At 41.9% G+C, this 11,070-nt stretch overlaps 1 protein-coding gene across 1 annotated transcript; it reads left to right on the top strand.

The window, feature by feature from the left end:
* The first annotated feature begins 4,155 nt into the window (after positions 1 to 4,155).
* On the top strand, positions 4,156 to 4,491 carry LOC131254874 (uncharacterized). The gene has a single exon (XM_058255575.1). It carries the CDS (start codon positions 4,156 to 4,158, stop codon positions 4,489 to 4,491), a length of 336 nt encoding a protein of 111 aa, XP_058111558.1.
* The last annotated feature ends 6,579 nt before the right edge of the window (positions 4,492 to 11,070 follow it).

Here is an 11,070-nt window from a genome sequence, read left to right as displayed (position 1 = left end):
TGATACAAGTGCTTTTAGTGGGTTTTCTGGATGAGGAATTCTACTATGACAGATGCATCGTGTTGCTCCGACTGTACACATAGCAAACAGGGGTGGTGATTGGAACTGTTGATCCTTGGGACACCACGACTGACCCTAGACGGAAATTTGGAGTGAGTGGATGACTAGAATCATGTAGTGTGTATTACTGTTTTTTTTTTTCTTGAATAATTAATTTAATTTATTTTTATTTTAATCAAAGGGCAGGAGTCAGGACTACCGGCATGTAACATGAATTGCTGCTCATTTGGTAATTTCCCTTCCATTTTGCAGGCCGTGGGATGGCTACTGTGGTGTGATCGTTATGTGCCTTTGGGCTATATGGCCCAGTCACATGGTGACTCGCTAGACTGTGGGCCCAAGAAGCTCTAGCAAGTGCTACCTTTATGGTGTAGCCATGCATTTGGTGGATGACTCCGCATGTCATGGTAGAGCATTATTCATCATCCTCATCATCATCACCATGAAAGCTTTAATCCCAACAAATTGTGGTCAGCTACATGAATCCTGTTGTGCCATTCCACTCCGTCAAGGACCATATCTTCAGTTAAACTGGAGGTTATTTAGTCTTTTTTAACTACATTCCCCATATACATTTGGCCTTTCCCTCACCCTTCTGGAGGCTTCAACCTATATGGCAGTCCTCTCAATCCCTGTCCATTTTTGTCCTTTCTCTTATGTCATATCCAAGATTGTCCATCAGGTGGGTCCCACCATGCAGATGTGCCTTAGACCACAAATCAGTGTCGGACCACAGTTTTAGACCGTTGGCTAGCTTGGAAAAACTCGCCAAGTTCTTTCTGTATAACAATTTGTTTCAAAGACTCTGGCCGGGCTAGGTCATCTACACCATGGGAACCATCTGATGGATGGCTTCGATCTCACTTCCATGTGCGTTATAAATTGATGTGGGCTTAGGATGTATTATTATGATAAGATTAGGTGTATCTTTCCATATGCTCATTTCATCGCCGGTCATGTGATATTTAAAATTAGAGCTATCAATGGGCTGGGCTAACCCGTGGGCTTTTGGGCTGGTAGGTAGCTTTGCACATGTCCTTTTTAAGGCCCATGGAGTAGGCTTGGGCTTAGATTTAAAAGCCTGAACAAGTTTTAGCTGAGCTTGGGCTCCACTGGCCAGCCCGATGTGGTCTGTGCCCATATTTCTCTACTATATATTATATTATATTATATTTAAATTAATGATAGGGCTAAAATGTGAGTATCGCCTCATATCAGTCTCATTCGAACTAGGGCTGTACATCGAGCCAAGTCGAGGTGAGCCAAGATTGGTTTGAACAAGTTTTAGCTGAGCTTAGGCTCCCCTGGCCCAGCCCGATGTGGTCTGTGCCATATTTCTCTACTATATATTATATTATATTTAAATTAATGATAGGGCTAAAATGTGAGTATCGCCTCATATCGGTCTCATTCGAACTAGGGCTGTACATCGAGCTGAGTCAAGTCGAGGTGAGCCAAGATTGGTTTGTCTCGTCCGTGCTCTCCTTGAGCTAAGAGCTTGGCTTGTTTGCCAAATCTTTCTCCTTGAGCTAAGAGCTTGGCTTGTTTGCCAAATCTTTCGAGGTGAACTAATGAATCAAGTCAAGGTGAGCCTGCTCTCAATTCAACCCAGCCTCACCTGACCCAATCCATCCCCAATTCAACTCCCAAATCACAGATTCAAAACCTCAAATCTTATTTTTGGAATTTGGGGTTTTCTATTTTCAAACAATTACATAAATAATTTTTATTTATTTATTTTTTAAATCAAAGAGTAAATTTAGATAGAGGTACCTTGCCGTTGAGAGAGAGAGAGAGAGAGGAGCTCGGGTGCGGCGAATTGGGTAACAAAAGGAAAATGTTAAAAAGGGACGGCAGGGTAGGACTTTATATATATATATATATATTATTTGAATCAACCTGAGCTTGAGCTTCAAGCCAAGCCGAGCTAGCTTTTCGAACTAGGTTGGCTCGTACAACTCTAATTCAAACTCGGATTGCGTGGTGTAGAACACATTCAAACTCGGATTGCTTGGTGTAGAATACAACACCCATGTTGGTACTGTGTACAAGTGGAAAAGCTGTATGGGCTTCACCATGATGTACGTGTTTTATCCATGCTCTCCATTCATTTTTCCAGATCATTTTAGGGCATGAATCCAAAAAATGGAGTAGATCCAAAGCTCGAGCGGACCACACCATAGGATATAGCGGGGATTCAACTGTTGAAAACTTCTTGGGGTTGCAAAAGTTTTGGATCAAGCTTATATTTGTGTTTTCCCTTCATCCAAGTTTGTTTGACCTTATCAACAGTTTGGATGGCAAATGAACATCATGGTGGGTCCTAAGAAGGTTTCAATGGTGGGATAAAACGGTGGGCATTCTTATTCGCACTGCTCCCTGTGGTGTAGTCTAGATGAGCTTTGGATCTGCCTCGTTTTTTGTCTGGTGCCCTACAATGATCTGAAAAAAAAATGGATGGAGGGCATGGATAAAACACATACATCATGGTGGGCCCACAAAGCTTTTCTACGTGTACAAACCAGATAGTATGGGGTCAATTCATCTGCTTCATTTATGGGGCTGATGTGGTGTCTACCACATTCAACGTATCCAAAAGGTGCATCCCATTTAGATTTACATATGAACTAATAACCAAAGCTAATCTGATCATCAAGTGGACCACATGTTAATTTCTAGGGTTTTGGGCGCCCTTTTTTTTGTCTTTCTTTTTCTTTTAGTGTGTGATACATCTTGTAGTTGGATAGGCCCGGTTTTTGGTTTGTATGATCAGAATGGTGGGGTGTACCAATCTGATGGACGGGTTGGATGTCACATACCATAGATACCTGACCTCTTTAACTCTTTCAAGAGAGAAGTAATGGATGGGAGCATTTAACTCACAAAAAGTATCCTATGGACTTTGGAAAAGTCAAGGGCTTGTTTGGTAAAATCAGAATTTATGGAGAATTTTCAATTAATTATATCTAACTTATTGCAATTCAATTCAATTGGGTATCCAAACGCACCCTAAGGCTTCTAGATGGGCTATAAATGGATTGTTGAAGAGTTATTACTTATCTACTACTGTCTTTTTACTTTTTATATGTTATCACGTTTTTACTGACATTTTCACGCATGCAGTTTAAACTGTCAACACTTGATTCGTTTCCTTTATTTTTTTCAAACAACTCAGCCGCCTGTCTATGGCCGGAAAGGAAAGCAGCTTGCCTGTGACCCGGGCACAGAGATATTCCTCTGCCAGGGCTGTGTGGGGCCCACAGAGATGTCCGTGATAAATCTTCTCCGTCCATCTGTTTTGCAAGACCATAATAAGACAGGATTCTAAAAATCAGGCAGTCATGTGGCCATACCACACCAAACGGTGGGGATTGAACGCCTTGGGGTGGTAGAAGTTTTCTGTCGATGATTTTAGTGCCTACAGTTTATCTGAGTGGTAATGACCTTATGAACGGTTTGGATGACATATAAACATCATGGTCAGCTCCAGGAAGGCTTCCCACTCTTTCGTTGGTATGACCCACCTGAGTATTGGATGTGCCTGATTCTTATATTAGTGTGGTCTTTAACAACAGATGAACGGAGTGGATTTGTCACTTACATTTCCGTGGACTCGGCCAAGGGCACAGTACATATCTGTTTTGGTCACATGCAATCCGCTTCCACAGGAAAGCCATCCACCTTTTTCCTTTTTTGAAGTGGACCATCCATGCAGTTGGCTATTAAAAGTAGAAGTGGTCAAGGGTTGAGAAAGACCGGGTAGAACCGTGAAGGGTTGTTCGGATGCAAGTTGGCTTTGCGCAAGCCATTTAAGGCATGGGATTAGGATCCTTACTCTTGCTCCCGTGGTATACTCTAAGGGCCTGTTTGGGCAAACGGTTTTAGGTGTATTGAGGTGTATAGAATTAGTTACTTGGATGCATTTAATGCTGTCAGTGGATAGTCAGGTGGTTTGGGTGTAGACGCCAATCTCATGACCAGCTACGGTTCTGTTTGGGTGTTGTGGTATTGCAACCATCCCACTAACTAAAACGACTTTTCTCTCGAAAATCCTAAAACGACTACCATTTCTCTCTCTTCTCTACCTTTCCTTCCATGGCCGATTCCCGCAACAGCTTCCGGACCTATGGAGGAGGGGAACGGAAGACGAAGATGTTGAACGACAGTGCCTTTGGGCAGGCCTACCAAAAATCCACACACTCGCTCGATCCTCCCTCCGAATGGTGCTCCAGCAGGCCAAGGACGATTTACAACGTGCCTTCGACATCCATGTCGCCTTCGTCCTTGGCCATCAACAATCGTGAGCTGCAGCGGAGAAAACGAGTCGCGGGTTACAAGTCGTATGCTCTGAGCGGGCAGGTTAAGGCCTCTTTCCGTAAGGGATTTCGTTGGGTCAAGAACATTTGCTCTCATTTCGTCCATGGCCACTGAAATAGAGAAAAATTGGTGGAAATAACCCTCACTGATTTTTGTAATTTCTTTTCTTTCTTGCTGGAAATCGTTTTTGGGAGATCGAGGGGCATTTCTGGGAGAGGAAGGTTGATGGATTTGTATGTCTTTTTGTTTATTTGTTTGGGTGTTTGGGGGGAAGGTTTTCTTCTTTTGGGGGGAATTGATTTCTATCAGCCGATTCTTCGTTTTCTGGGCGATTTTATTCCTTGTGCCATTCAACACCACAACATCCAAACAAAACCGATGCAGCGAGAAAACCAGGGAGGGATTTGCGAATCCCTCGTCTCATCACCTCAAATCCTGCGCTATACCCTATCTACCCTAAACCCTTGCCGCCCAAACAGGCTATCATGTGGCAGCTGCTGGATTTGACAATCCAATCCCATGTAATCTCTCCTAATACACCCAAAGCCATTTGCCCAAACAGGCCCTAAGGAGTTTCAACACCTGGTCAAGGGTTTCGAGTATCCATAGGTGGTGAAATCCCACTATGGTGTGAGTGTGTGGGGGTGTGTTAAAAAAAAAAAGAAGCTTGGGATTAGTTATTTTATTTATTATTTGTTAGACAATTGAAATAGAAAATAAGGATGGATTATGATTCATGTAGAAAGCTTAGGGCATGTTTGGTCGGTGGAATTGAATGGTATTGAATTATATTAGATAGGATTAACATCATTTGGGATAAAATTTTTGCTACAGGAAAAGACCAGATTAAGCAAACTCATGTTTGGTGGACCATGAAATTGTAATCAACATATCAAATTCCCAATGGATGTTGTTCACCTGTATACATATATAACTAGAATGTCACATGTAAATGGTTTATATGAATGGACGGCATGGATAAAAGCATGCATTAATGTGGGTCCCACATGTGTAGTGGATTTCAAAATCCATGGAAATCCAGCATGGGACAAATGCAATTCCATGAGACTAATTGCAATTCCATCCCACCTTATCCCAACCTTTCCCATCCTCTCCAAATGCTGGATGGAATTGAACCATCCAAATGGAATTCTATCCCATCTAATACCCCTGCGCCCAAACATAGTAACATATGTTTTATTTATACCATGTGTTCATTGACACACATGCGGTATGTTAGGAATTTGAAGATGGACAATAACACGTGCACATGTGAGGCACTTGAGGGTACTTGGATATAAACTCATTTGGATCATTTGAACTTAGATAGTCACACATGTGGTGCATTTGGCACATGTGATGCATGTTCATGAAATATTTACTCACGTCGACTGAACTAATGACATGACATTACTTAATTTAGACACATTATCTTTGTTTCCTTAACATTCCTATGCATTTGATAAACCATGGACTGTCCTTGCTTGAATCTGAACCGCCGGGGATGTCTAGTTTAGCCTAACAAGTATGAATTTTGAATTACATGCTATCTATTGTAGGGCCTGCAGTGTGGCAGTTAAGATTCACCGCTTGCCCTAGGTCCGATCAGGTCAGAGCTGGTTGGGTCCTTACTCATGGCTTAGTGGTAGACTCCCGAGAGTTTCAACACTAAGGTCACGGGTTCAAGTATCCATTATAGTGTTTGCCAATTTATAAAAAAAATTTAAAAAAATAAAAATAAAAAATAAATAATGAAAAGAAAAGAAAAGAGTCAGCCCTTATTGGCCCATTTAACAAACTGGTGGTGGGGTCAACCATTTAGTAGATGGGCTCAAGATTGCAAACATGAACCTGACCACTAACCCATGAAGAGCAAGCTGAGCTATGACCCAACTATAGGCGAGATCACAGCTTTCTATTACTGTTCACAAGCGTATTATAAGTGCGTTTGGTTAAGTCGCCATGAGCCCAAGTGGGCTCAAGTCCCATCTACAAAGTGGTTGGGCTAGTTTGCCCTTGAGATTTGGATCTGCTACATTTTTTGGGACCATGTCCTTAAATGAACGGGAAAAACTAATGAACGGAATGGATATATAACACGTACATCGAGGTGGGCCCCATAGTCAGGGACCCACACCCACCCACTATGAGATTGGCCAGGACTCACCTAATGAGGGACGCGGATTTCCTGCGAAAGCCTTTCGCAGGAAGTTCCTGCGCAAGGTTGCTGGGTGCGGCCCACCACCATGTTTCTGAGAAATATGCTCCGTTTATCCGTTTTGTGAGCTCATTTTAGTACAAAATAAAAAAAAAAATGAGGTGGATACAACACTCAAGTGGGCCACACGAGAGTAAACAGTGGAATTCGGTGAGAACCGTTGAAACATTCTTATGACCATAAAAGCTTTGTTTCAGGCTATTTTATTTTGTATTTTCACTTCATCCCTGTGTTAATGACCTTATAAACGGTTTGGATGGCATATAAACATCAAGGTGGACCCAAGAAGGTTTCAACGGTAGGCATTTCTTTTCCCAATTTTCCCTCTGGTGTGGTCCACTTTAGTTTTGGATCCAACTCATTTTTGGTCACTTATCCTAAAATTAGCTCCCCAAATGGATGAACGGAATATATTTCCCAGAAACATGATGGTGGGCCCCACCCAATAACCTTGCGCAGGAACTTCCTTCGAAAGGCTTTCGCAGGAAATCCGCGTCCCCTAATGAGCCGCGTCCGCCGAATCCGAGTCCGGCCTGGATCCCACGGTAGGGGATTATGCGGTCCCCGGCTTCACCCAACACGGTGCGATCCCAATTGTGGGCCCACATTGATGTATGTATTGTATATTCAAACCGTCTATCTGTTTTTTCAGATCATTTGAGGATGTGAACCGAAAAATGAAGTAGATCCAAATTTCAGGTGGACCACACCACATGAAACAGTGGTGATTGACCATTAAAAACTTCTTCAAGATCACAAAAGTTATAGATTAAGCTCATGTTTGGTTTTATTTATTTATTTATTTCGTCAGGGTCCGTGTGACCTTATCAACAGATTTGATGGAAAGTAAACATTAGGTTGGGCCCCCCTGAGATTTGGGTATACTTCATTTTTTGAATGGAAAGTAAACATTAGGTTGGGCCCACGAAATTTTTAACAGCAGCGTTCGATCGCCACTGTCTCATGTGGTATGGCCCACCTGAGATTTGGGTATGCTTCATTTTTTTAATCACGCCTTTAAATGAGCTAATCAAACGGATGGACGGTGTGGATATACAATAAATATATTAAGGTGGGCCCCACGGTCAGGTCGCTACGTGTTGGTGAGGCAGGGGCAGCTCCTAATCCGCTCCCGGATCCCATAGGTGTCGGGCACAATTATCAATACATAGCGGAAGCGAATTAGGTGCGGCCCCGGCCTTCCTGAATACGGTGCAGCCCTTTCTGTGGTGCCCACCTTCATATATTTATGATATATCAACGCCGTCCATCCGTTTTAGCTTATCATTTTAAGGCATGAACTCAAAAATGAAGCTGATCCAAATCTCAAGTTGACTATATTATAAGAAACAGTGGCGATTAAACATTCTACCATTAAAAAGTTCTTAAAGCCCATCATAATGTTTCCTTAATGTTTATATTCACCTGTTGATAAGGTCAAAACATCCTCGAAGAAGGAAAAAATAAATATCATCTTGCTCCAAAAATGTTTTGGCCCAAAGAAGGTTTTAAAGGTAAATCACCACTATTTTCTGTAGTATGGTCCACCTGAGATCTTTCTGGAACATACCCTAAAATGATATGAAAAAATGGATGGTCGGCGTGGATATACAATATATAAAAATAAATGTAGGCCCCATGGTGAGGGACGTACCGTCATGTGTGATCCCGTGCTGCACCCAATCCAGTCCCCATCAATGGCAGTCTTTTTTACTTTTTCTACTTTTGACCAAAAGCACCGTACCTTTCCGTCTCTTTTGAAAATAAAACCGTGCGACTCATACCCACCACCTCCATTTGGAGGGAAACGGAATGGCTGCTCCCTCAGCCACCAGCAAATGGTATACGGACAACATGGGTGAAATACTTACATAACGAGATATGTCCCAATATCTCAATTGGACCAGGAAACAGTGTTGGATGAGCGTCGACCATTAAAAACCTTTTGGGGATATAAAAGTTTTGTATGAGCTGATATTTGTTTTTTCCCTTGACGTGGCCCGTATGACCTAATCAACAGATTGTATGTCAAATAAATAGTACATTGGGCCTTAGGAAGATTTTAATGGTGGATAACCAATCACTATTGTTTTCCTGTAGTGTGGTCCACCTGAGATTTATATCCCTCTTATTTTTAATATAAAACCCTAAAATAATCGGTAAAAATGGATGAACGGAATGGATGAAACACATACGTCATGGTGGGGCCCAAAGAACACCGACCATCAGCCGCGGGGCTGGTGGCAGGGGGAGTAGCCAATCCGTTTCCCAAGTTGGGCCGTACCACATGGTTGGTGGTATCATTGCCATCAATCGCATAATTGATGAGACTGGCGAACGAATGGATGGAAATCCAGACCAACAAACTGATGGGCCCACTGATTAAAAACATGATTTTAGCTGTTTCTTTCAGTTGGATTTATGGTTTTATTTTTTTTCCTCGACCTTTGTTTTCAACTTTTCTTGACCGGCCAAAGCGGGTTACGGATTGGATGGTTATGATGTTTTTGAGATACGGGCTCATCAATTGAGGTGGTCCAGCTACACGTGTGCACTCTACATAGAGGAGGGAAATCCATCTCCGTCCCTTGCAATGGCCCATTATTTAATTTTTAGCTGATATCATGACATGAGCCTATGTACAGAGTGAATGTTACATCATCAAGGTAGAGTCTTATAAAATCTTCGTTGCATGTCGCTTTGTGCAGCCTCCACGAGGAGACGTCAATACCAACACATTAAAAAGAAAAATAAAAGACAGCAATTGCAATCTAATGTCATTCCTATGTGCCGTTAAATCTCAATTGTCCTTGCCAAAAAGTTACATTTTTTCAACGAATTTACCCTTTCTTTGCTAATGCCACGAAGACTAATTGCAATAATAATAAAAAAACTGACCTAAGCTACTATCATTATATATTATAGAAACATATTTGGAAATTTTTTTACTTACTTATTAATTGTAATTACTATTTTTAACTATTTTATTTTTGAAAATTCTTTTACAAATCTGAAAATATCCTGACTAATTTCATGGCTCAAAAATTGCTGAGATTGAGAGCTGTGGCTATGCCTCGTGGAAATTGGTTGAGCCCAAGCCCCACTAGAGACAAAAGGCTCAACATGCCCCAGCATCGGAGTGGTGGGTATTCAATTTCCACTCTTTCGTGTGTTGTGATCTAGTCATGGCCTTACGGTCCCTGCAAGCGAGAGTCACTAGATTATTTGGTGTTCCGTTCCCACTGGTAACACTTCTGGGATGCACGGTTATAGCACCCAAGTTGCCTGGACCCATTGGAAGGTTGGTGGCTCTGTCTAGGAGAAAATTCAGTGAAGCTAGGTCTCATCAAAAGCCAAGATTTGATTGAACCGCATGCTAGGAGCAGATTAGGTGCAGCCACGGCGTTACAGAAGATGGGGCGGCCCTTACTGTGGGGCCCACCTTGATGCATGTATTCTATATCCATGCCTTCCAACCATTTTGCCCAATTGTTTTTAGGCTAATAAGCAGATCCAAACTCTCAAGTGGACCATATTATAAGAAATAGTAATGATTGACCATTAACAACTTATATTGGGCCAAATCTTTTTTGGATTAAATTGATATTTGTTTTTACCCTTCATCAAAATTTACGTGACTTATAAATAAGTTATAGAATTGTCCGCCAAAGATTTGAATCTTCTTCATTTTTTGGCTCACACCTTAAAATAATCTGGCAAAAGGATTGAACATCATTGATATGGAATAAATACATCAAAAAGGCCCCAACATAAGGGTCCCACCATCTTGGGTGAGCCGAAATCCACTCTTGGTGGTTATGCAAAGCATGTTTGAAAGTGGTTACTGGACAGACATTACACACGGGTCTAAGTTCGGTGAGGTCCGTATGAGATCCTCGATTGCATACGACCCCGGCTGCAGAGAGTTACCGGTTTGGGTGATGAATCCACTCAATCTATTTTGTTACTTCATTGGGAAGGAAAATGTCGACAGATGAAGCCTTTCTATTGTCATTGTAACCTTTATATGCAATCCAAACCCTTTATAAGGTCATTCTTACACTAAAAGCACCATAATATTAGCCCGATTCAAAACTTATGTGGCCTAGCTAGAGAATGTTTCAACGGTGGATGTTTAATCACGACTAATTTCTAACCTATGTTCCGGGATCTATTTCAGTTTTTGTCTCGTGGCCTCGCCTCACCTAGCATTGGAAGATTGCCTACTGACACTGCCAGTAGGGACTCCGTGCTGGATGGTGTTCTGTGGGGTCCTATTATGATGTATGGTTTTATCCACACCGTTTATTAAATTTTCTAGCTCATTTTAGTGTATCAACCCAAAATGAGGCAGATCAAAATCTCAAGGACCACACGATAGGAAACAGTGGTGATTGAACGACTACCGTTGAGAACTTGTTGGGGCTAACAAAAGTCATGGATCAAGCTGATATTTTTGTTTTCCCTTAATCCCG

This window comes from Magnolia sinica, chromosome 9 (assembly GCF_029962835.1).
Source record: "Magnolia sinica isolate HGM2019 chromosome 9, MsV1, whole genome shotgun sequence".
NCBI classification, from domain to species: Eukaryota; Viridiplantae; Streptophyta; class Magnoliopsida; order Magnoliales; family Magnoliaceae; genus Magnolia; species Magnolia sinica.
The sequence above is the reverse complement of the archived record's forward strand: the minus strand, read 5'-3'. Positions and strand labels throughout refer to the sequence as shown.

Bases quoted from the DNA above. Each gene is read 5' to 3' on its own strand.
- LOC131254874 (XM_058255575.1), top strand. From the start codon at position 4,156: ATGGCCGATTCCCGCAACAGCTTCCGGACCTATGGAGGAGGGGAACGG.